Source organism: Chiloscyllium plagiosum, unplaced genomic scaffold, assembly GCF_037043375.1.
Source record: "Chiloscyllium plagiosum isolate Xiang-an unplaced genomic scaffold, Cpla_swu_hap1 HiC_scaffold_33, whole genome shotgun sequence".
Lineage (NCBI taxonomy): Eukaryota > Metazoa > Chordata > Chondrichthyes > Orectolobiformes > Hemiscylliidae > Chiloscyllium > Chiloscyllium plagiosum.
Window position 1 is genome coordinate 26108561 of NW_028270171.1, and position 25749 is coordinate 26134309.

General features: G+C 49.0%; 1 protein-coding gene across 1 annotated transcript; it reads left to right on the plus strand.

The window, feature by feature from the left end:
* The first annotated feature begins 683 nt into the window (after positions 1–683).
* mcm5 (minichromosome maintenance complex component 5) lies at positions 684–22378 on the plus strand. Its single transcript, XM_087978385.1, has 16 exons — positions 684–873; positions 3292–3418; positions 4003–4131; positions 7534–7706; positions 8185–8340; positions 9824–9990; positions 11216–11387; positions 13432–13543; positions 14638–14781; positions 15678–15743; positions 16705–16881; positions 18089–18201; positions 18807–18935; positions 19052–19194; positions 19537–19664; positions 21985–22378. The coding sequence occupies exons 1-16, from the start codon at positions 707–709 to the stop codon at positions 22084–22086; spliced, it is 2205 nt and encodes a 734-aa protein (XP_087834511.1). The 5' UTR covers positions 684–706; the 3' UTR covers positions 22087–22378.
* Positions 22379–25749: the final 3371 nt, after the last annotated feature.

Consider the following 25749-nt stretch of genomic DNA (forward strand, 5'->3'; position numbering starts at 1 on the left):
GGCCAGGAGGTTAATTGATGATTCCCATTCAGCCCTCGGGATAATGCTTAAGTAGAAGTTAAAACATAGTGGAAATTATGAAGGAAACACAGGAAATGTTTGGGGATCATGCTGGTGGCTTGTGAACACAGATCAGAAACCAATCTGAATATCATATCCTCCAGTGAGATACTTCCAGGGAATTCACATCCCAAGAGGGACCCATCACCGCGAGGGTTTTGTTGCTTTCAGGAGGGAAGCGATGTTTGGGTTAGTGCCTTTTACCAAAGGGGCAGCAGGGGGATAAGGGGCCGATTGACCACCCGGAAATGTTCTTTTCGCCGATTGGCCAGAGTTTGGCGCCAGAATGAATTCGGGGCGGGGCCTTGGAGAGGAGTAGCCAATGAGGGGAAGGGGAGGGGCCTGAGGTGAATCTGGCGCGAAACCGGGGACAACGCGGCGGGAAGAGAGAGAGAGAGAAAAAATAAATAGAGGGAAAGAAATACAGAAAAGGGAGAAAATATAGAAAATAAACAGAGGGAGAGAAAGTGAAGAGGAGAATCCCCGAGAGACCGCGGCTCCGGCTCCATCCCCGGCCCCTCTCTCTCTCCCCCCGGCCCCCTCTCTCCCCCCGGCCCCTCTCTCTCTCCCCCCCGGCCCCTCTCTCTCTCCCCCCCGGCCCCTCTCTCTCTCTCCCCCCGGCCCCCTCTCTCCCCCCGGCCCCGGTATGTCGGGCTTTGATGACCCCGGGGTGTTTTTCAGCGACAGTTTCGGGCCCGACCCCCCGGGAGACGCGGGGCAGCTCCGTCGGACTCAGCTCCAGAAGCGGCTGCGGGATTTCCTCCGGCAATACCGGGAGGGCAGCGACCGCACCGGCTTCACCTTCAAATACAGGTCCGTCCGGGGGGGCGAGCGAGGGGTTAATCATGGGGGTGAGCGATGGGTTAATCTGGGGGGGTATGGGGGTGAGCGAGGGGTTAATCTGGGGGGGTATGGGGGTGAGCGAGGGGTTAATCTGGGGGGTATGGGGGTGAGCGAGGGGTTAATCTGGGGGGGTATGGGGGTGAGCGATGGGTTAATCTGGGGGGTATGGGGGCGAGCGATGGGTTAATCTGGGGGGTATGGGGGCGAGTGAGGGGTTAATCTGGGGGGGTATGGGGGTGAGCGAGGGGTTAATCTGGGGGGTATGGGGGTGAGCGATGGGTTAATCTGGGGGGTATGGGGGCGAGCGAGGGGTTAATCTGGGGGGTATGGGGGTGAGCGAGGGGTTAATCTGGGGGGTATGGGGGTGAGCGAGGGGTTAATCTGGGGGGGTATGGGGGCGAGCGAGGGGTTAATCGTGGGGGTGAGCGAGGGGTTAATCTGGGGGGGTATGGGGGTGAGCGATGGGTTAATCTGGGGGGTATGGGGGTGAGCGATGGGTTAATCTGGGGGGTATGGGGGCGAGCGAGGGGTTAATCTGGGGCGTATGGGGGCGAGCGAGGGGTTAATCTGGGGGGTATGGGGGTGAGCGAGGGGTTAATCTGGGGGGGTATGGGGGCGAGCGAGGGCTTAATCGTGGGGGTGAGCGAGGGGTTAATCTGGGGGGGTATGGGGGTGAGCGAGGGATTAATCTGGGGGGGTATGGGGGTGAGCGAGGGGTTAATCGTGGGGGTGAGCGAGGGGTTAATCGTGGGGGTGAGCGAGGGGTTAATCTGGGGGGGTATGGGGGTGAGCGAGGGGTTAATCTGGGGGGGTATGGGGGTGAGGGGTTAATCGTGGGGGTGAGCGAGGGGTTAATCTGGGGGGTGAGCGAGGGGTTAATCTGGGGGGTATGGGGGTGAGCGAGGGGTTAATCTGGGGGGTATGGGGGTGAGCGAGGGGTTAATCTGGGGGGGTATGGGGGCGAGCGAGGGGTTAATCGTGGGGGTGAGCGAGGGGTTAATCTGGGGGGGTATGGGGGTGAGCGAGGGGTTAATCTGGGGGGGTATGGGGGTGAGCGAGGGGTTAATCTGGGGGGTATGGGGGTGAGCGAGGGGTTAATCTGGGGGGGTATGGGGGCGAGCGAGGGGTTAATCTGGGGGGGTATGGGGGTGAGCGAGGGGTTAATCTGGGGGGTATGGGGGCGAGCGAGGGGTTAATCGTGGGGGTGAGCGAGGGGTTAATCTGGGGGGGTATGGGGGTGAGCGAGGGGTTAATCTGGGGGGGTATGGGGGTGAGCGAGGGGTTAATCTGGGGGGGTATGGGGGTGAGCGAGGGGTTAATCGTGGGTGTGTGTGGGGGCAAGCAAGGGGTTAATCTGGGGGGGGTATGGGGGTGAGCGAGGGGTTAATCGTGGGGGTGAGCGAGGGGTTAATCGTGGGGGTGTGTGGGGGCGAGCGAGGGGTTAATCGTAGGGGTGTGTGGGGGCGAGCGAGGGGTTAATCGTAGGGGTGTGTGGGGGCGAGCGAGGGGTTAATCGTAGGGGTGTGTGGGGGCGAGCGAGGGGTTAATCTGGGGGGTATGGGGCGAGCGAGGGGTTAATCTGGGGGGTATGGGGGCAAGCGAGGGGTTAATCTGGGGGGTATGGGGGTGAGCGAGGGGTTAATCTGGGGGGTATGGAGGCGAGCGAGGGGTTAATCTGGGGGGTATGGAGGCGAGCGAGGGGTTAATCTGGGGGGTGGCGGCGAATGAGGGGTTAATCTGGGGGGGGTGGGGGCGAACGAGGGGTTAATCTGGGGGGGGCGAACGAGGGGTTAATCTGGGGGGGTGGGGGCGAACGAGGGTTTAATCTGGGTGCCGTGGGGCTGAACGAGGGGTTAATCTGGGGGTGGTGGGGGTGAGTGAGTGGTTGATCAGGGGGCGGCATGAGGCCAGAATCGGGAGTGAGGGGGAAGTTGCGGTGTGTTGGAGGATCAAGGGGGTGAGGGGGGATGGTGGTGAGGGCATCCGGTGGGGAGATGGGTTGGAGCGAGGAGGAGGGCGTTTGGGGTTGTCAGGGGGGTGAGGGCTTCAAGGAAGGAGTTGGGGTGTCAGGAGAAGGGGCTGGGCATGAAGTCAGCAGGGTGGGGGTATCCCGGGGTGGTGGGAAGGGGAGCGGGGGGGCAAGGACGAGGGAGGTCTGAAGGAGGTGGGGTAGTTGTTCAGGGAAATGGGCATTGGGGGGAATTGAGGGAAAGGAGGAGTGAGAAGAGGGTGTTGGGGATCTGGGTGAATGTTGAATTGGAGGAGGGATGGGTAATGAGGCCAGTAGGGAGAGAATTGACAGGAATGGGGCAAGGGGAGGTGCAGGGAAGCTAACATGCTCTTTGCTGCTCTGGCATTTAATTCCTTTGGATTTTGACTGATGCACAGAGATGAACTGAAACGTCACTACAACCTGGGGCAATACTGGATCGAGGTGTCCCTCGAGGATCTGAGCAGCTTCGATGAGGATTTGGCTGACTACCTTCTCAAGCAACCATCTGAACACCTGCCACTGGTAAAAACCCAAAGGCATTCCCCTTTGCCTAAGATATCAGGAGGGAGCATTTCCTTCCCAGCATGGACCATTGTCCATTCAGTGTGACCGCTGACCACGGTTGGGAGGGATCACAGACTTGAAATGTGACACAGGAATAGCTGAGCTGGTGTACCATTGCCCTGGCATTTTCCAATCCTCTGGAATGCACCCTTTCTGTAAAGTTAGTAAATGCCACATGAATCACAGTTGTGATACCCAAGCAGTCAAATAGTCTGGAGTTATCCAGGGTTGCTCCTGGTGAATGAGGTGCTCGGTGACATTATCTGGAGTAGGTTGTTCCTGGTTCCCATAGGGCTTGACCTGAGTATCCTTTTTGCCACCTGGTTCTACTACTAGGGTGGAAGGTGATGATTTAAATGTTCTCTGAGGAGGGCAAACTTGGGTTGATTAATTAACACCAACGCCACATTCGCAGCGGAGAAAGATGTGTGGTATCGGCCCGCTCTAGGGTCTCGTCGTGGGGTGGGGACTGTGCAGTGTGTGAGTGACTGTAGTTATATCTGTGTGTGTGTCTCTCTCTCTTTGCTTTCTGTTCCCTGCAGTTGGAGGAGGCAGCGCGAGAGGTGGCAGATGAAGTGACACGCCCACGCCCAGCTGGTGAGGAGACGCTTCAGGAGATCCAGGTCTTGCTGCGGTCCAGTGCCAACTCTGCTAATATCCGCAGCCTGAAGGTAACAACCGGGGAGGGGTTTCTGGTGAGATGTGCCCCTGCCTGTTGGGATATCAGGGAAAGGTTTATTAAGCTCTCACTCTCTTTATGAAGCATTTCATTGCCATATCCCATTCATGTATGCCCACCTTGTGGAAGTTCTGCTCCCCTCCATCAGGATTTTCATTTTTCTTGTTCAAATATACCAACCTTTTCCTAGCTATAACTAGCTCTGAAGAAGCAGCGCTGGACTTGGAATATTAACTCTGCTTTCTCTCCACAAATGCTGAAGAACTGCTGAGCTTTTCCAGCAGTTTCTGTTTTCGTTTCTGATTTCCAGCGTCTGCAGTTTTTATATAGATTAGATTACTTACAGTGTGGAAACAGGCCCTTCAGCCCAACAAGTCCACACCGACCCGCCGAAGTGCAACCCACCCAGACCCATTCCCCTACATTTACCCCTTCACCTGACGCTACGGACAATTTAGCATGGCCAGTTTACCTAACCTGCACATTTTTGGACTGTGGGAGGAAATTTAGCATGGCCAGTTTACCTAACCTGCACGTTTTTGGACTATGGGAGGAAACCCACGCAGTTTAGGGGAGAATATGCAAACTCCACACAGTCAGTCACCTGAGGCGGGAATTGAACCTGGGTCTCTGGCGCTGTGAGGCAGCAGTGCTAACCACTGTGCCACTTACTTCATACTGTATCCTGTTGTGTGCATTCTGAAGATTAGATTAGTGAGTGATGAGCAAGCCAAAATACGTTGGTGATTTTTAGAAGATTGGTGGAATAGAAAATGGAGAACATTTTGTTACAAATGGACAGGGGAGTTGGTGAGATCCACAGCTTTTAACTAAAACAACTGTACAATTTTGGACACTACCCCTTGAGAAGGTATGGACTTGCATTGGAGGCAATTCAGGGACGGTTCACTCAGCTGATTCCTGGAATAAAGGGGTTGGCATCTGAGAGGTTGAACACATTGGGCCTATCCTCACGGGAGTGTAGGAGAATGAGAAGTGATCTTATTGAAACATATGGGACCAAAGGATGTTAGTGTTTTGGAGTGGAGAAAATGCGAAAGTGGTTAACAAAAATGGTTCCAGGATCAAGAAACTTCAGTTGTGACGATTGATTGGAGAGGTTGGGTCTGTTCTGCTTGGAGAGAAGCCAGTGAAGGGAGAAATTTCTGGTAAAACAAATAAGGGCAGGACTTACACAATTAAAAGTCGGGCCTTGGGTGGTGTTGTAAAACAGAGACATAGGGGTTCAGATGCATAGTTCTTTTGAAATTTGCGTCACATATACACGGTGGTTAACAAGGCATTTAGTGTCCTTGTCTTCATTGCTCACTCCTTTGAGTAAAGGAGTTGGGATGTTACATTGAGATTGTACAGTACGTGGGTGACACCCCTTCTGGAATACTGTTCAGTTCTGGTCTCTCTGGGAGAGGAAGGATATTATTAAGCTGAGCAGGGTTCAGAAGAAATTAATCAGGATGTTATTGAGAATGGAGGGTTTGAGTTGTGAAGATAGGCAGGGACTTTTTTTCACTGGAGCATAGAACATTGAGGGGCGACCTTATAGAAGTTTATAAAATCATGAAGGGTATAGATAAGATGAATGGCAGAGGTCTTTCTCCTAGGGTGGGGGATTTCACGAGTAGGGGGGATTTTGAGACTTGGGGGCATATTTGTAAGGTGAGGGGAAAGATTTAAAAGGGACCACAGAGGGTGGTGGGTGTATTGGATGAGCTGCCAGAGCAAGTGGTAAAGTTGGTACAATTTCAACGTTTAAAAGATACTAAGATGGGTACATGGATAGGAAAGATCTAGAAGGATATGGGCTAAATGCTGGCAAAAGTAATGACGCATGCACTTTAATGTCAAGCCAATTTATTAGTTTAATCTACTTACTTTCTATTAGAGAAATAGGCAAACTAACAAGTGAGTATACACAAATACATGAGTCTGACACTGCCTTCTATCCGTCAGGGACTCTGGTGGTATGACACTCGAAGCTCTGTCTCAGATTCCATGGCACCAATGTTGTGAACCCCTGCCCAATGGTTAAAAAGTCTAATAAGTGGGGCAAAGTCCCTGATACTCATGGTATTCTGAATCTGAGATTGTGCGTTTAATCTCTCTTTAATAATTGCTGTAGTAATTTTCCAACCTTCAACGGGCTGAAAAACAAATCCAGCTGGCCCCTTTGTTTTTGCAGTTTTATCATCCAGTGTATAACCAAGATAGTGCCAGAGAATGGCGATATGTACACTTCGCACTGTACTCTTGTATGTCTATAGAGTCATATACAGCATGGAAACAGACCCTTCGGTTCAACCTGTCCATGCCGACCAGACATCCCAACCCAATCTAGTCCCACCTGCCAGCACCCAGTCCATATCCCTCCAGACCCTTCCTATTCATATACCCATAACAATAAAGTCTAATTCCAATTCTGAATTACATAACAGGGCAATACTCAGATGTGGGTCAGTGGCATGTGCTCACCTTCCATGAAAAGCAGGCTGTTTTTGTATTAGACCTGCTTTTCATGTTCTTTTACATTTTCTTTCCAATTAACCCTGAACAATTTGTTTGAAAATATAATTTCAAAACCCAAGACTACGCCCACCATCCTTCTCCGAAACTCCGGTATGTTTAATCCAGTCTCTCGGACATCAGTCTTGCCAGCGCAGGAAGCAGTCAATTACACCGTTGTTGTGCTCCCTCCATAGCCTGACATCCTTCCTCAAATAAGGAGATTAAAACTGCACATAGTACTGCAGGTGTGCAGCTACCAAGACCCTGTACTATTGCAGTGAGGCATTCCCATGCCTGTACTCAAATCCTCTCACTATGAAACCCAATACCTGTATACTTTCTGCAACTTTCACTGGCTGCCTACTTACGATGGCTGGGAGACAAGTAACTCCCATGTCTTGTACTTTCCCAATCTATCGCAATTTAGATGATCTGCCTTCCTGTTTGTGCTACCAAAGTGGATAATCCACCCTTAATCAACATTATACTTCATCTGCCATGCAATTGCCCACTCATTCAACTTGTCCAAGTCACACGGAAGCACCTTTGCAGCTTCTTCCGCATTTCATCCTCCCACCTACATTTTGTGTCTGGGCTGTGGTCGCATCATTCATAATCCAGAGGCCCAGACCAATGCTCTGGGGAACCTTGAACATAAGAATTAGGAGTAAACAGTCTACCCCTTCTCTAAGATTGTGTTCCCTGGTTCTGGATCACCACCACTGTGCGAAAATTCCATATTCTGTGTAATGTCTAAAGATGAATGTTTTTAAATACCATCCAGGCAAATTTCAGTTTTATAAATTGTTTTTTTTTAATAAGGTGTGAGGTTTTGCCTGGCACTGTTTTAATACTCCCTTTCCCCTGTCAGTCGGACCAGATGTCTCGGTTGGTGAAGATTCCGGGCATTGTGATCTCTGCCAGCTCAGTGCGGGCCAAGGCCACCAGAATTGCCATTGAATGTCGTGGCTGTCGCAACGTCATGAGCAACATCGCGGTGCGCCCCGGGCTGGAAGGCTACACCCTGCCACGCAAGTGCAACACGTGAGTGTGAGGCGTGGCATTATCGAGTCTGGATCGTGGGTTGCTGAGGCTATGCCCCCGCTCCCTAACACCTTCACTCCCGTGTCGAAGATTTGCTGCCCACGCCCTGACCTTATTTGCATTGGTGCCTGGTAAAGCCAATGAGTGAGAAACAATGTCCATCATTGAACTTCTATTTGCTCCTGAATTGTGCTGCTCGTTCCTCTGGTTTTTCAATATCCTCATTAGCTACATATCTGGAACGGGCTCCCTTGCTTACATTGTGGAGATTTGTGGGGCCCTCCCTGAGTTTGTTCCTACCCTGATTTATTAAAGGTTTCAGGTTGAAAAGTTTTTTTTTCTGGGTAATGTTTCATTTATATTGGTGGGGGGGGGGGGGTAGAGATTTGTTGGTCGGTCTGCCTTCAAGCTCGAGGCCTGGGGTGGTTGTTGCTGCTTGCACTGAGGATGACGGAGGCGTTATGCGTGTGTGTTGCAGGGAGCAGGCCGGGCGCCCAAAGTGCCCCGTGGACCCATATTTCATCATTCCTGACAAGTGCAAATGTGTGGATTTCCAAACCCTGAAGCTGCAAGAAGCTCCTGACGCTGTGCCTCATGGAGAGATGCCCCGACACATGCAGCTTTACTGTGACAGGTACTGGGGTGGGGTGGCGTGACGGAGGTCGGGGTACACTGAGTGATGGGGATGCAGTCAGGCCACACCAGGAGTGGGGCAAGGTTGGTTCACCTGCACTGCAGGCAATTAACTCTGACTGTGCCTCCCTGGGCAGCAGCAGTGAATAGGGCAGCACGGTGGCTCAGTAGTTAGCACTGCTGCCTCACAGCGCCAGGGACCTGGGTTCAATTCCACTCTCAGGTGCCCATCTGAATTTGCACCCTCTCACTGTGACTGCGTGGGTTTCCTCTGGGTGCTCCGGTTTCCTGCTACAGTACAATGATGTGTAGGTTAGGTGGAGTGGCCATGCTAAATTTGCTCATATGTCCAGGGATGTGCAGGCTAGGTGGACTAGCCAGGGTAAATCCAGGGTTATGGGGTGCGGATGGAGGAACCAGGATGCTGTCCAGAGGGTCAGTGCAGATTCGATGGGCTGAAACCTTCTCTCTGCAGAGCACAGGTTCTATGAATCTATTTCTGCCCCCAGTGAGTAATTATCCGGTTCTTGTCAGGATCCTGGTCGGGAGGAGGTGGGTGCAGTTACCAATGTGGGCCCTGCTGCATTAATCCATGGGGTTTCTCTATGTAGGAGTAATGTGCTGTGGGTAACGGAGAGTCTGTAGGTGTACTCTATCTGGATTTACAGAAGGCTATTGTGAAAAGTAAGGGCTCATTGTTTAGGGAATAACAGATTGGGATGGATGGGTGATAGGTTGGCAGCAAACAGTATTCTCACATTGGTCTTTGTCTGATTGGACAGTTATGACGAGTGGAATCTTGCAGGGATCTGAACTGCGGCCTCAGCTTTTTACAATTCACACCCAATGATCAGGGCCTAACTTTGCAGACAACACTATGGAAGGCAGGAAAATACATTGTGAAGACTACATGTGGTTGCAGGCCGATCTAGATGGGTTGAGTGAGTGGGCAAAAAAAATCTGGCAGAAAGAGTATAATGTCGAAAAATGCAGTTCACTTTGGTAGGAAGATCTAAAAAGCAGAGTGTTGCATAAACAGAATCACTGCAGAAATCTACATGTTTTGTCACTAGAAGTTATTATGTAGGTACATGCTGTCCTTATAAGTGGAATTGAATGCAAACTTAAGGATTTTATGCTCAGTTCACAGGGCATTGGTGAGAGCACATCTTGAATATGGTGTAGAGTTTTGGTCATCATATTTAAGGACCAATGCAGTTGATTCACTGGAGGCTTGTGGCTGAGTTCAGAAGATGGGGCACTATTTTGAGAGCCTCCCTTTTACAACTGAGTTTTGGGGTTTGTGCCCCTCTGTACCTCCATGCTTGGGTGGTGATGTGGTGTTGGTAGATGGAATTGGCCTTTAATCTCCCACCCTCACCTCCTGCTGGTGACTGACCTTCTGTCTCACAGACACCACATTCTCTCTCTCTCTTACACACACACACACACACTTTGTCTCTCACTCTCTGTCTTCACTGCAGGTACCTGTGTGATAAAGTCGTCCCTGGAAACCGTGTCACCATCATGGGGATCTACTCCATCAAGAAAGCGGGTGCAGGCCGCAACAAAGGTCGTGACCGAGTTGGAGTGGGGATCCGGGGATCCTACATCCGAGTGGTTGGGATCCAGGTCGACACTGAGGGTACAGGTATGTCCTGCCTCTCACCCTGACACAGGCACTCTCTCTCTCTCTCTCTCTCTCTCTCTCTCTCTCTCTCTCTCTCTCTCTCTCACAGACACACACACACACACAGACACTTGCACTCAGACACAAGCACACAGATACACATCCCTCCGTTACCTCTCCTATGTGAAATTGTTAATTGGGCTGCCTTAACACTCAGGTCCTCAGATGGCAGAGGACAATGAGGAGCCAGTGAATTGTCCCACTGATTCTGACCATGTTCACACAGTGCCATGCTTTGATGACTATGATCCCTCTCCCCTCAACTCTGAATTCACTGGACCCTATTCCAGGGTCTGAACCAGGACCTCTGTGGTACTGAGGGAGTGCTACACTGTCAGAGCTGCAATCTCACAGCCACCAGTTCACAGAGATGAGCAGGGGATTGGAGCGTTATCCCTAGTGTCCTGGTCAACATTGATCCCTCAGGGAACATCCCGGTGACCTATCATCTGGATATTACCCCGTTACTGTTTTTGGGAGATGACTGTGCACGTTAGCTGCCACACTTCCTCTGCAGGCAGTGACTGTTTCAAAAGTATGTCGGCTGGAAACGGCCAAGGGATATCATGAGGTTATTGGAAAGTTTTGTCTTTTTTTTTTGCATGAATTACAATTTGATTTATTCATGTAGCTTGAGATCTGTTTCCAAAATGCTCTTCATGTTCTGTTTCAATAGATTATGTGTCCCTTAATCTGGTTTGCCCCTTGAGTGTGCTTGGGTTTTCTCCAAGCGGCACGGTGGCTCAGTGGTTAGCACTGCTACCTCTTAGTGCCAGGGACCTGGGTTCAATTCCCACCTTGGGCAACTGTCTGTGTGGAGTTTGCACATTCTCCCCGTGTCTGCGTGGGTTTCCTCCCACAGTCCAAAGGTGTGCAAGTTATGTGAATTGGCTGTTCTACATTGCCCGTAGTGTTAGGTGCATTAGTCAGGGGTAAATGTAGGGGAATGGGTCTGGGTGGGTTGCTCTTCAGCGGGCTCATGGGCCTTGAGGTCTGGTGTGGGATCTTCCTATTTTCCGTGGGAGAGATCCATGTAGCCCGATCTAATCGGGAGGGTTTTGTTTAATTTTAATTGGTGAATAAATTCCGGGACTGAGAGCTGGCAGTGAGCTGACCTGCTCTCTGATGGGGAGTCATCTCTCTGGAACTGGGGTCCTTGATCTCACAATAGTATCATTATCCTTAGGACACGGCCTGTCTGGTACCACAGCCCCACAGGACGAGGAGGAGTTCCGCCAGCTAGCTGCCATGCCCAACATCTACGAGACTGTTGCCAAAAGCATTGCTCCCTCCATCTACGGCAGCTCTGACATCAAGAAGGCCATTGCATGTCTGCTCTTCGGGGGCTCCAGGAAGCGGTGAGTGTTTGTGATGTGGAAAGGGGTGGTTCTGTTAAAGGGATCTACTTGCGATCTTGGTCTGACCCTGCATCAACGTAAACTTCTCCTCTGTGTCTCATTATGGCTGTGTCTTCAGCTGCCAGGTGAGCTGCAGCATAATCATGGTGGAGCAGTCGCTGAAAGTTGGCATGTAGGTTCAGCAGGCAGTGAGGAAAACTAATGGCGTGCTGCCCTTAGAGCGAGAGGGTTTGAGTATAGGGGTAAGGATGTCTTGCTGCAGTTATATATGGCCTTGGTGAGGGTACACCTTGAGTATTGTGTGTAGTTTTGGTCTCCTAGTCTGAGGACAGACGTGCTTGCTATTGAGGGAGTCCAGTGAGGCTTCACCAGACTGATTCCTGGGATGGCAGGACTGACATATGGGAAAGACCGGACCAACTGGGCATGTACAGGTAGTTCTGGTATAAAGCGCTTTTGGGCCGCGCAATTTGGCTGTAACGTCACTGAAGAATTAGGGAATGGTATTTTGGAGAACGCTTACCTCTGTTGGAAATAGTGCAATTCCAGCAGGTCTTAGTTTGCGCGCTGCATGCGCCGATGTCCTTGGCAAAATCTATGCCGTTTTGCACATGCGCCATCATCTGTACATGTGCGACATTGGTGCCAGTCTTTGTGCATCCGCTGAAGTCTCTGCACATGCTCGATGTCAGCTGCCAGTAGCAGCTTTCTGAGAGAGGTACTGTACAATGAGAAGTTTTCTTACTCTTATTAATGCACTGTTAAATTTGCTTTTGTTAATAAATATGATTTCAACCTTCATTCAGGCTGTGCTATACTTGGCGTTAAGATTTTGGATGATTGTTGAGCGATCATGAGTAATTTTGTTTTTTGCTGGTCAGCCCCTAACCCCACTTTTCCCAAAAGCCCCATTGTTTCTATTAAGTGATTTTCTGTGAAGCAAGGTTTTACTGGATTGCAAATACAGCTTCATAGGAGAACACCCTGTACTCATTGGAGTTTGGAAGAAAAAGGGGGGTCGCTTATAGAAACTCCTGATGGGACTAAACCAGCTAGATGTGGGAAGAATGTTCCAGATGTTTGGAAAGTCCAGAGCTAGCGGTCACAGTCTAAGAATAAGGGGTAAGCCAGTTAGGACTGAGATGAGGAAGAAGTTCCTCACTCAGAATCTGTGGAAGTCTCTCCTGTAGGGAGCTAGTGGGGCCACTTGATTAGATATATTCAAGAGGGAGATGGGCATAGTCCTTGTGGCTAAAGGCATATGGGGAGAGAGTGGGAATGGGATACTGAGATTGCATGATCAGCCGTGATCATACTGAATGACGGTGCAGGTTCGAATGGCCTGCTCCTGTACCTTGTTTCTAAATCATACCCTGAAAATCTCTTCACTTTGTACCCACTTCCTAAAACATGCCTCAAAATCTGCTTTCAACCAAGGTTTTGGTGGTCTGTCCCGACACCTTGGTATCTGATTTTGTTCAGTAATCAAACAGTGCTGGTGTGTACTGTAAGGTCGCTGAGAGTGTGTGCATGTTTCCATGTGTATGTGTGCTTGCTCTTACCTTGGTTCCGCAGACTGGGATTTGCCTCAAAATGGGTCACAGTCACAGAAATCGGAGAAAACCCGTTTCGAATTGAGAGGAGGAACATGTTCACATGGCATGGCAAGTTTTTGTTATCCTCTGCCGCAACGCCGTGGAAGTTCATTTATTGAATATATTTGATGTGTGTGCATGCAAAATGCGTTGCCTGGGAATGTGGTGGAGGCAAGTTCAATTGAGGGGTACTGGATAATTATTTGGATGGAAATTGTTGGTACGTGGAGAAAGCAGGAGTTTGACATTAAATAATCTTCTTTTGAAGAGCTGGTACAGACATGGTAGGCCAAATTGCCTCCTATACCAATTCAGATGTTCAAAAGTGAGGTGAATAGATTTCTAGTCATTTAACTACTTCTGTATATGCTGATAGGGGAGGGGATCAAGGTACAACATACCAGTGATTGACTGGGTGGTCTAACTGGCCTTTGCTTCTCCCCCTGTAGTCTGCCGGACGGTCTGACACGGCGAGGTGACATTAATTTGCTGATGCTTGGGGACCCAGGGACGGCCAAGTCTCAGCTGCTGAAGTTTGTGGAGAGGTGTTCACCCATCGGGGTAAGCATGGCTACCTGCGAAGGTTGTGAGGACACCTGAATAATGAGATGATTCACCTGCTCTGCTTCTCTGTGTAGTTCTCAGTGCCATTAGATTAGATTCCCGACAGTATGGAAACAGGCCATTCAGCTCAACAAGTCCACACCAACCCTCCGGAGGTTAACCCACCCATTCCCCATATTCACCCCTGACTATGGGCAATTTAGCATGACCAATTCAACTAATCTGCACATCTTTGGACTGTGGGAGGAAACCAGAGCACCCGGAGGAAACCCATGCAGACACGGGGAGAACGTGCAAACTCCACACAGACAGTCACCCAAGGCTGGAATTGAACCTGGGTCCCTTGTGCTGTGAGGCAGCAGTGCTATCCACTGAGCCACTGTGCCACTCAATTCTCCTGCCTTTTCCCTCTAACCGAATATGTTGTTCCTTTTCAAATAACAATCTAAAACACCGTTTGAATGCAATCTATCTCCACTGTTCCCCACCTCCATTATTTTATTTCTTCCAATGAGACTATTTTGCTGCTATTACCAATTGCTTTAGATTGACATTGCTCTAGTTCCTAAATTCTTCATGAGGGGGAGGACATTCTCCTTCTCTACTCTGTTATGACCCGTTATGATTTTAAAGACCTCTATCAGATCTCCTCCCTGCATTTGCCGGTCCAGGGCAAACAGTCCCACCTTCTCTAATCCTGCACTGAGGCCTAGTATTACAGGCCTTGGCTCCTGGTGTCAGCTCCAGATGTGGTGTTGGAGCTGGGATCTCAAGGTCACGGGTTGAATTAGCATATTGATTTATGCGCCAGCTCCAGATAAAATGAGCGCTAAAACTGTTGGGTGGGTCAGGGAAACCCAGAATCCTTCAGGGCTGACAGTGGTCTGGTCCAGCCTACATGTGACTCCAGTCCGACCCTCCCCACATGCCCCTGAGGTCAGCAATAAAGGTCGCTTTTCCCTGTGTCCCTGGGAGCGCTGAGGGGCTGGTGCTGTTCGATTTGCTGGCTCCGCTGGAAGCAGGAGGGAGACTGTCCGCATGCCACGGTGACTCCTCTGCTGATGGGTGTGGACTGTTTTTGTGTTGTGTAGGTGTACACATCTGGGAAGGGAAGTAGTGCGGCCGGACTCACTGCTTCAGTCATGCGGGATCCATCCTCTCGAAACTTCATCATGGAGGGGGGCGCCATGGTTCTGGCTGATGGGGGCGTTGTCTGCATCGACGAGTTTGACAAGGTACGAGGGAGTGTGCTCAAAGGCTCTCTGGAACTAGTCAATGTATACCGGACCAGCTTGCGACGTCTGATCCAAAGCAAAATTCCTTATACGGGATAGCGAGTGTGTTGCATTGAATGTAATTTTGTCAAAATTTGAACATTAAATTACCTCAGTGTGTCAGTAATTTTGAGGAGGGAACTCTGATAGTTCTGTGCTGCATTGATCCTGATAAGGTGGGTGATCTCCCATGACTAGAAAGGTGTGTTTATTAATGTTTTAGTGCAATACAAAACTGCTCAATGATCAGTTGGTCCAACTACTCTAACTCTTTGTGCCAGTGAGTTGAATGTTTTGCCCCAGTTGAGAAATTTGTAAATAGGGGTCGTGTTCTTTGAATGACGGGTTCACTCTAGGGTGGAGGTGAGGTGAGCAGTCTCCACTTAAAGACTCGTGAATCTTTGAAATTGACTCCAGCGTGCTAGTGGAGGCAGCAGTGCAGTGGTTACGTCACTGGGCTTGTAATCTAGAGGCCCTGGATCATGTTCTTAAAATTGAATTTGATAAAATCTGGAATTGGAAAACTATCCTCATAGTGACCGTGCAGCTGTCATCTGTTGTAAAAATCTATTGGGTTCACTAATGTCCTTTTAGGCAGGGAAATCTGCCATCCTCGCCCTGGTCAGACCTATAGGTGACTCCAGACTGACAGCAGCGTGGTTGACTGAGTGTTTTTTGCTGCCCCCTTGAAATGGCCTAGCAAGCCATTGCATTCAAGAGCAGTGAGGGGTGGACAACAACTGCTGGCCCAGCCAGTGACATTCATGTCCCATGCAATCATAAAAGAAACTACAGGTGAGAGGGGTAGAATGGCCTGGCGTCTTGAACTTTGCTGACTCCAATCTGCTGTGTCTCAGATGCGTGAGGACGATCGAGTGGCAATCCATGAAGCCATGGAGCAGCAGACCATCTCCATTGCCAAGGTGAGAAGCCAGCCCCAGGTGGGGGCATGCTTGGGACTGTGACCCTGAGGTCAGAAAGCTAGGAGGGAGTTTTGTGGCGTGTTTTGTCAAACGAGAGTCTTTGGGGTAGTAAGGTGGCATTTTCCAGGGAGCAGGGAAGAATGGAGAGGCCAGCTCAATGTTCTGTGTCCTGGGACTATCCTGACAGGCTGAGTGGCTTCCTTTGGCACTGGGACCATTCTATGAAGGGAGGGTGGAGGTCACAGTTGAAAGGCTGAGATGATGGATTTGTATAAAGGCATGGGCTGACAGCTGGAACTATTACTGGGGACCGTGTCTCCTTGTGGATTTGAATGAACTTTGCTGATCTGGAGGCCTAGCTTTGCTTACAAGCAGACAAAACATGTCCAGAAACCCTAGCCACTCTGCTCTACATCAAAGTCATCTTGGAAATGACTGCCAGATACTCCGACCTCTTGGCATCATGGTAGCTCACAAAACCACCAAGACACTAAAACAGCAGCTAATGAACTTGTAAGACCTATACAGACAACAAACAAAACCAATGTCATTTACAACATGCCATGCAAGAACTGTGACAAACAAGAGAAAACCAGACACCAGGATACATGAACATCAACTAGCCACAAAAAGACATGACCCACTCTCACTAGTATTCTTACATACAGATGAGGAAGGACAACACATCCATCCTAGGACAAGTCAAACAGAGACATGCACGAGAATTCCTAGAAGCATAGCATTCCAACCGGACCTCTCTCAACAAACACATTTCCTTGGATCCCATTTACCTGAGGTATCGGGCCTGGGACGTTAAGGTGGGTATTGTTGCTGAGGACAAACTCCATCAGTTGAGGAGGGTTGCCACTGTTAGAGTGGATGGCAGGGATGTTTCCCAGGGCTGTGTGTTGCAGGAATATTGGAGACTTGGAGGATGATGGGAATGCTAACTGTTCCACAGGCTGGGATCACGACCACTCTGAACTCACGCTGCTCGGTCTTGGCTGCAGCAAACTCTGTTTTTGGACGCTGGGATGATACAAAAGGAGAGGAAAACATTGACTTCATGCCAACCATCTTGTCTCGATTCGACATGATCTTCATCGTGAAGGACGAGCACAATGAGGAGAGAGACATGGTGAGGCTAGGGTCAGCAGCGATGCTGGTCATGACATGAATCACTGAGGCTTTAGTTTGGGAATGTGAGGAGAGGCTGTGGGGTGAATTGATGAGAATTCAGTTCGCAAGTGGGTGGGATGCTAGTTGTGATTACTTAAGCTCTCCAGTGGCAGTGTAGTGGTAATGTCACTGCACTGATAATACAAAAAACTTCCAGGCTAACATTCTGGGGTCATAGGTTCAAGTCCCATCATAGCAGATGGTGAACTTTGATCTTTTACAGGATGTTGGTTTGGCCGCATTTAGAATACTGTGTACAGTTCTGGTCGCCACATTACCAAAAGGATGTGGACACTTTGGAGAGGGTGCAGAGAAGGTTTACGAGGATGTTGCCTGGTAGGGAAGCTACTAGTATGAAGAGAGGTTGAGGTTAGGTTAGGTTTATTTTCATTAGTAAATAGGAGATTGAGGGGGGACCTGATTGAGGTTTACGAAATAATGAAGGGTATAGACAGGGTGGATAGAGACAGGGTGAAGGATTTAATAACCAGAGGTCATGCTTTCAAAGGTGAGAGTGGAAAGTTTAAGGGGATACATGCGGCAAGTACTTCACACAGAGGGTGGTGGCCGTTTGGAACGCGTTTCCAGCAGAGGTGGTAGAGGCAGGCATGGTAGATTCATTTAAGATGCGTCTGGACAGATGCAAGAGTAGGTGGGGAGCAGAGGGATACAGATGCTTAGGAATTGACTGACTGGTGTAGACAGTACATTTGGATGGCTCAGGCTTAGAGGGCTAAAAGGCTTATTCCTAGGCTGTAAACTTGCTTTGTTCTTTACCTGGAACCTTCTGTTGAGGTGGATTAGAATGTAAAATTGAAGCTAGTCTTAGTAAAGGTGAACATGATGACGAGCAACAATTACTGCAATGGACCAGATGGGTTTTTAATGCCTCTTAGGGAAGGAAACTGCCATCCTTACCTGATGTAACTAGACAAGGGTCCAGACCTTCTGCAATATGGCTGTTTCTTAATTTTCTTCTGAAATGGCTTAGAGAGCCACTTGGTTTAAGGGCAACTAGAGATGACAACAACCATGTCCTGTGAATTGTTCAGATAAATTCCAGTGGTACCCAGGGTGAATTGTGCGCCAGCTGATTACCTCGTGTTCGGTTCCTTCGGTTTGTCAAGAAACTCATTTTTTGTTTTTTTTTCTCCTCTCTGCCACAGACTCTGGCCAAACATGTCATGAATGTGCATTTGAGTGCCCTGACCCAGACCCAGGCAGTCGAGGGAGAGATCGAGCTCAGCAAGCTGAAGCGTTATATCTCGTACTGCCGCACGTGAGTGAGGGGGGGGGGGGGGAGCAGCCAGACTGCTTTTGCGATCATTGAGTTTATTGGGATGGGGATGCGCACGGTGCAAAGGAGAGGATAGAACTCGTTTTATGCCTCAGCTCCTGGCTGGGAGTTGGTCAAGACCTGGAGATTGAGTCCCATCCTTGGCAGTTAGTTGAGGATTGAATTATTTTAGCCTGGAGTCATGGGTAAGCCAGTGTGAAGGGAGACAAACTGTGTTGCATTGTGCATTTGAATAGCCACCTTGTTTTTGTGTGCTGGGGGAGGGTTAGATGAGGCTGCATGCCTCTCAGTTGGCTCTGCTGGGTGAGTAGTTGGGACTGGGTTTTATTGGAACACAGAAAAAAAGTGCTGGAGAAACTCGTCGGGTCTAGCAGCGACTGTGGACAGAAAATATAGTTAATGTTTCGAGTCCTGTATACTTTCGTAACAACTTCTAAACAGAGGCTGTTCTGATTATTTTTATTTGCATGTTTCAGATATCCAGCATCCACAGTTCTTTGTTTTATTTTGGGGTGGGCTGGTTCAAGGGTTTTGGTAAGGGTGTTTCTGTATTTATAACCTCCCCGTCTCGGGGTTATCTCCTGCAGGAAGTGTGGGCCTAGGCTGTCGGCAGAGGCAGCAGAGAAGCTGAAAAACCGGTACATCCTAATGCGGAGTGGGGCACGGGAACACGAGCGAGAGAGTGATCGGAGCAGCAGCATCCCCATCACTGTCAGGTCGGTATCTGCTGCTCAGCCCTCAGTTACGTCAGTGCCAACAACCTCCTTCCCCCAACACCTTGGTTGCCACCCCCTCCTGTATCCACTGACTCTGTCTCTTCTCCCCCCTGCAGGCAGCTGGAGGCCATCATCCGGATCTCCGAGTCACTGGCAAAGATGAAGCTGCAGCCGTTTGCCACGGAGCGTGACGTTGAGGAAGCCCTGCGGCTGTTCCAGGTCTCCACCCTGGACGCGGCATTGTCGGGAAGTCTGGTTGGTGAGTGAGGGAGGGGGAGCAGATCGTAGAGAGGATGATGTTTGCTGGCTTTGTTTCGTTGTGCCAGAATGAGGTTTTGCGAAGGGGTCTGCAGTGGCCAAACCCCCCGGAATCTTGTGAACTAGTGCCGTTCACAGACATAACGCAGCATTACCATTGCGGGGTCAGGAACTGGCTGAGTGTTTGGGAGGGCCTGCAGGCAGGGGAGGGGATGGTTCTTGGTGCACTGAGGCGAGAGGGTTCTTACTGGGATGCGATAGGCACGACCCTGAGGGGACGAATGGAGGTCTCCTCTCTGGGTCCTCTGAACCCATGCTCTGCCTTTTTTCACCCCACCCCCAGGAGCTGAGGGCTTCACCACAGCGGAGGACCAGGAGATGTTGGTTCGTGTTGAGAAACAACTGAAGCGTCGCTTTGCCATTGGCTCGCAGGTTTCCGAACACAGCATCGTCCAGGACTTCCTCAAACAGGTGGGTGGCTCACTTGCCGGGACTGGCACTGACAGCAATGGACTGAGTGGCCTTTTGCCCCAACGCCACATTTGCTGGTCCTGGTGCTGAACAGAGAGGGACAGTTGATTTGTGGCTGGAGCACAGCCCCAGGCTGGTCTTGATCAAATCAAATGCCAGAGGTTGAGGCAATAAAAACATTAGAAGTCCCATCATCTTATATGGCAGTCAGGTAATAAAACACCAGTGCGAGCAGCAGTGCTGTGGTTTAAATCCCACCCTGACTCCTGACAATACTTGAATTCGATCAATCCACCTGGAATATGAAGCTGAAACAAAAACAGGAAAAGCTGGAAAAACTCTGCAGGTTTGGTAGCATCTGTGGAGAGAAAGCAGAGTAAACATTTCAGGTCTAGTGACCTGATTTCCAGCATCTGTAATTCTTTTTTTTTTTTGGAACATGAAGCTCTTTTCAGTCAAGGTGACCATGACAGCTAACATCATTTTATCCTCTGGTTCACTCAGGCCCCTTTTTGGGGAGGAAATCTGCCACCCCTCACCTAATTTGGCCCACAGGTGATCCCAGGCTCCAAACCAGTTTTCAAAACCCTTCACCATGGGGATGAGAAGTTGTTTCTCCCCTGTGTTGTTGGCCTCTGCATTTTTTTTTTTCAGTAGAGGCAGGGTCACCTTGAATTTTGTTAAGGTAGTTTACAAAACGTTCACACACTGATTCCTGGGGTGATGGGGTTATCTCACTAGGACAGTGTACACAGGGTTGGACCTATAATCTCTAGAGCTTAGAAGAATGAGCTGTCATCTTATTGAATGCCATAAGGTCCTGCAGGAACTTGACTGGGTGGATGCTGAGGCAATGTCCGTTCCCCCCCGAGTGGCAGAGACCAGAACTGGGGAAGAGAGAGTTTAACTATACGGGATGTCCTTTAAAACTGGAGGTGATGACAATTTGTTGGAAGGTCGAGAGTCTTTGGAATTCTCTTCACCCCGAGATAGAAACCACACAACACCAGGTTATAGTCCCACAGGTGTATTTGGAAGCACTAGCTTTCAGAGCGCTGCTTCTTCATCAGGTGAAGACAACCACCCAGTGAGGGAGCATCGCTTCGAAAGCTAGTGCTTCCAAATAAACCCACTGGGCTATAACCTGGTGTTGTGTGATTTTTAACTTGGTCCTCTCCAATTCCACACAGGAACCTCCACTTCATTTCTCCCTGAGAGTAGTGAAGCCTGAGCAATTAAATATTTTTAAGGCAAAGGCTTTTAGTTAATACATGTCAAAGGTCTCCTGCCATCATGACCATGATTAGCTATGATCTTATCAAATGGTGGAGTTGGGCCTGATGGACCAAATGGCTTGCTCCTGATTAATTATGTTTGTATGACTCTCTACCAGCCTTCTGAAATGGCCTTGCAAGACTCCGTTTAGGGAGAGTTAGAGATTGGCAACAAATGCTGGTCCAGCCAGTGATGCTGCATACCCCGATTTAAGACTGAAGGGAGAGAAAAGTCAGTTGGGCCTCCATCAGAACCCGGCCGAAGAGAAATGAAACGCAGAGCAATGCTGGAGAGCTTTGGGAGCCAAACTTACCAGATGCTCCCATTCCCTGTCTGAATTCAAATCACTCTGAGGCCTCTCACTAGCAATTACCTAGCCAGAGCCAAAGAATTGTGTCCAGTTCTGGTCAGTGTTCCTGAGAGGGGGCAGAGGAGTTCTGTCAGAATGGTTCTACAGTTTCAGAAGGCAGTTAAGAATGAGGTCACGTTGCTGTCGTATGTAGGCCAGACAAGCTAAAAATGGCAGATTTTCTTAAACCGTGAATGAACTGGATGGGTTTTGGCTTCAAGATTCAGTTGGAGAATGTCGATGTACAAGATTCTAACAGGTTTAAATGACGTAGACAAGGGTATCCCTTTTTGATGGGAATAGCCTGCAGCTGCTTGGGTTCTTTTGTAGGGGAATTAAGAAAAGTGAGATTGAACTGAGGCATTCAGTTAGTAAGAGTTAAAGTTTGGTAAGGTAAAGAAATTTGCATGTAGTGAATCGCTAGTGAGACGTGAGTTAAACTTCACTCAGACTTGAAAGATTAAACAAAAGTTTGCAGGATTCCTGGCTGTTGGAGCAGAGATTGTTGTAGACATGGGAGAAGTATTCCAATGGGGAAAGTGAGAACAGGGCAGTGGGGATTAATTTATGATTGACTGGGGGCTTTGGGGAACAGGTGGGCTGATGGGATTGGGGTGGTTTAAGCACGATGAGCTGAATTGCTACTCATACTATTAGTAATGAGTGTCCCTCTCCTCTTGCTCTGTTCTCTTGCAGAAATATCCGGAACATGCCATCTATAAGGTGCTGCATCTGATGATGCGACGAGGTGAGATTCAGCATCGAATGCAACGCAAGGTCCTTTACCGCATCAAGTAATGATGACTGTGGTGAGGGGGTGAGGCTGGGGCCTCTGTAGCCACCTTGCACTGTCTGTGTGATCCACCCCTTTTCTGCCTGTGTGCCTGCTGTCCTTGCCCTGGGTCCAGAACCAGGTTACCAAGGTGACGTGGCAGTTATTGGTAACTGGGAGGCTGCAGGTGGAGACAGGCTGGACAAATGGCCTTTGGACAGCCATAGCTTTTGTCCTTTTATTAATCACTGGATAAGGAATTTGTGACACTCTATCTGACAACTCTTTTAATTCTTCAATAAAGTTGCTTGCCAGAAAGGTTTCTGTTTCTAACTTGTGTGTATGTATTCATTGTGATTCTTATTCAGACAGTGCCTGCCTTCAGGAATATGTCCTTTGTTGGCCCTCCTTGAATATCCTGGTGGGGAGTTTTGCTACTGTTATTCGGGAGGCTTTGCACTGTTCTGATTGGTGGTTGGGATCCTAAGCAGTAGTGAGGAAAAAGAAGAAAGGTAAGCCTGACAGTGGTGGTGGATAAGTTGCTGGAAGGGATTCAGAGACAGGATTTACCTGCATTCGGAAAGGCATGATTAGGGATAGTCAACATGGTTTTGTGCGTGGGAAACTGTTCATAAACTTGATTGAGTTTTTTGAAGAACAGACCAAGAAGATAGATGATGGCAGAGCAGTATACATTCTCTACATAGCCTTTGACAAGGTTCCGCACAGCTGACTGGTTAATGAGATTAGATCACATGGGATCCAGGGAGAGGTAGAGATTAGATTCCCTACAGTATGGAAACAGGCCCTTCGGCCCAACGAGTCCACACTGACCCTCCAAAGAGTAACCCACTCAGACCCATTGCCCTATCCTATATTTACCCCTGGCTAATGCACATAACACTACAGGAAATTTTAGCTTGACCAATTCACCTGACCTGTACATGGTTGGATTGTGGGAGGAAACCAGAGCACCCGGAGGAAACCCACGCAGACACGGGGAGAATGTGCAAACTCCACATACAATCGCCTGAAGTGGGAATCAAACCTGGGTCCCTGGTACTGTGAGGCAGCAGTGCTTACCACTGAGCCACCATGCGGCCCATGAATTGGATAAAAAATCCGCTTGACAGTAGGAGACAGGGTGGTGGTCGATGGTTGTCTTTTGGACTGGAGGCATGTGACCAGCAGTGTGCCACAAGGATTGGTGCTGATCTGCTACTTTTCATTTATATATAAACTATTTATATATGGAATATAGGAGGCATGACACCCAAACGGATGGTATAGTGGACAGTGAAGATTATCTAAGTGTACAACGAGGTCTTGATCAAGTTGGCCAAGGAGTGGCAGATGGAGTTTATAAATGTAAGATATTGCATTTTGTTAGGAAACCAGGGCAGGATTTGTACAGATAATGGCAGGGCCCTGGGGAGTATTGTCAAACAGGCCTAGGGGTGCAAGTACATAGTTCCTTGAAAGTGGCATCACAGGTTGACAGGGTGGTGTTTGGCGCACTTGCCTTCATCGGTCACAGCACTGAGTACAGGAGTTGTGGCTGTACAAGATGTTGGTGTACTGTATACAATTCTGGTCGCCCTGCTATAGGAAGGATGTTATTAAATTGGAACGGGTGCACAAAAGATTTACAAGGCTGTTCTTGAGGCTGGAGGTTTTGAGTCATAAGCAGTAGCTGCATAGGCTAGAGTCTAGGAAGCTGAGGGGTGACCTTATAGAGGTTTAAAAAATCATGAGGTGTAGATCAGGGGAATAGCCAAGATCTCTTCCCTAGAGATTTGGGAGTCTAAAACTAGAGGGCATAGGTTGAAGTTGAGAGGAGAAAGATTTCAAAGGAATCTGAGGGGCATGTTTTCCATATAGAGGGTGCTGCATTGATGGAACAAACTGCCAGAGGAAATGCTAGACCTGAGTACAATGACAAAATTTAAAAGACATTTGGACAGGTACATGGATAGGAAAGATTTAGAGGGATATGGGCCAAACGCAGGCAAATGGGACTAATTCAGTTTTGGAAGCTTGGTTGGCATGGACGAGTTGAGCCAAAGGATATGTTTCTGTACTTGTTGATTCTATGACTTAGACTGGACTGTTTGACACATGGGAAATTCAACTTTGAAATCGTTGCAGCTGGGCTTGCTTCTGTCTTCACCAGGAAAAGGTTAATCCAACTGGAGTCCTCTGCCTGGTAGAGACCATCCTAACATGACCCATTGTTGACTCCTATTCCAGTTTTCTGTGAGTGGAGTGGTTTCCTGGGTCTTCCTTATTGTCCTCTGGAACCTGTGCCCCCTCACCACTGACTCTGTTTCCTCTGAAATTCATATCACTCCATTCTAGAATCTCCTCTTTTGGAAGTAAACAACATGAGCCGACACCCCCTTCTGAGAAGCCCCCACCCCCAGCTCTGCCCCTTCAGCCTGGTGCTCTGCAGGCAGTAAGCGAGCGAGTTTCTCTCAAAGGGGCCAGGCACAATGCTGGAACACTTCCAGAAGATTGACCGGCTGACAGTGGCAGTGGACGAAGTGTTTTACACATGGACTGTCCGTGGCTGTGAGAGGCTCAAAGCCATGCCCTCCATCAAGCTGCTACTGAGGTGTTTCCAATGTTTGTTTGCCTTCTTGGGAAGGGGCCTGGGCTTCAAGCTGCTGGCAACTTACTGGGCCCGCCTGACTGACTGTGTCAATGAGCGGGTGGCAGAATTCGAGGCTGTAGCCCAGCTTGATCTGAAGATGCCACTCGGAGTCTGGGATGTGTGCAGGTAATAAGGACTTTTAAGGGCAGCAGCAAGTTTGTAATGTCTGTTGTGATTTCATCCTCTTGTTTGAGTCCCATCTTAGACCAAAAACAAAAGACTTAGCTGTTAACTCTTCCCTGGTGCACCTTTTGTGGGAAAGGCTCTCCCCAGCTGCCAACCAATCAGCACTGGCTTTCCATGCAATATAAATTGTTGCTCCCTTTGAGATTTGGGTATTCTTGCAATTTTATCCTGATCAGTGCAAAACTATAAACATCAAATGCTGTGGATGGTTCTGGATTCTACGTTCCAAAATGGATGCAGAATCAGTAAAGGCAACCTTCTCAGACCACGTAGTTGTATCTCTCAGGTATGCCCGACAGCGTGCAGTGCTTTCCTCAGAGTAAACCGCTGGGTTACCTGATTGAGGTTTTTAAAGTTATAGCAATATTTGATGGGATGGACATACAGGGTCTGTGAGTGAGTGGGTGTGTTTGACTAAATCACAAGTAAATCTACTCATTCGGAAGAAACTTGACTTAGCCAAACAGTGATTCCATTCGTGATAAACATGACAAAATGATATAGTTGCTGCGAATAGTAACAATTAGAAAAACTAGGTTTATACATGAGGGATGGGAGGATATTTTACTAGGGTGTGATGAGGGGAATTGTATGAGGTTTTAACACCAATATGAGTCACTTCAGTCAAAAGGCCTGTTTCTGTGCAGCCCTCAAATAGCTCGACAATATCTAGGAGAAAACTGACTGGCCATCCTCTCCATCACCTTAAATAAGAGACCCTTAGAAATAAGAGCATCTGGCCCCTCGAACCTGCTTTCCTGCTGGCCCCTATTGGGAGCACCACCATCACCCAAAACGATGTGACACCTTGACTTACCATTCCTTCATTGTTGCTGGTTCGCTATTATTG

Bases quoted from the DNA above. Each gene is read 5' to 3' on its own strand.
- mcm5 (XM_087978385.1), top strand. From the start codon at position 707: ATGTCGGGCTTTGATGACCCCGGGGTGTTTTTCAGCGACAGTTTCGGG. The intron at 4,132-7,533 runs GTAACAACCGGG...TTCCCCTGTCAG, and splicing joins CTAATATCCGCAGCCTGAAG to TCGGACCAGATGTCTCGGTT. The intron at 7,707-8,184 runs GTGAGTGTGAGG...TGTGTGTTGCAG, and splicing joins CTGCCACGCAAGTGCAACAC to GGAGCAGGCCGGGCGCCCAA.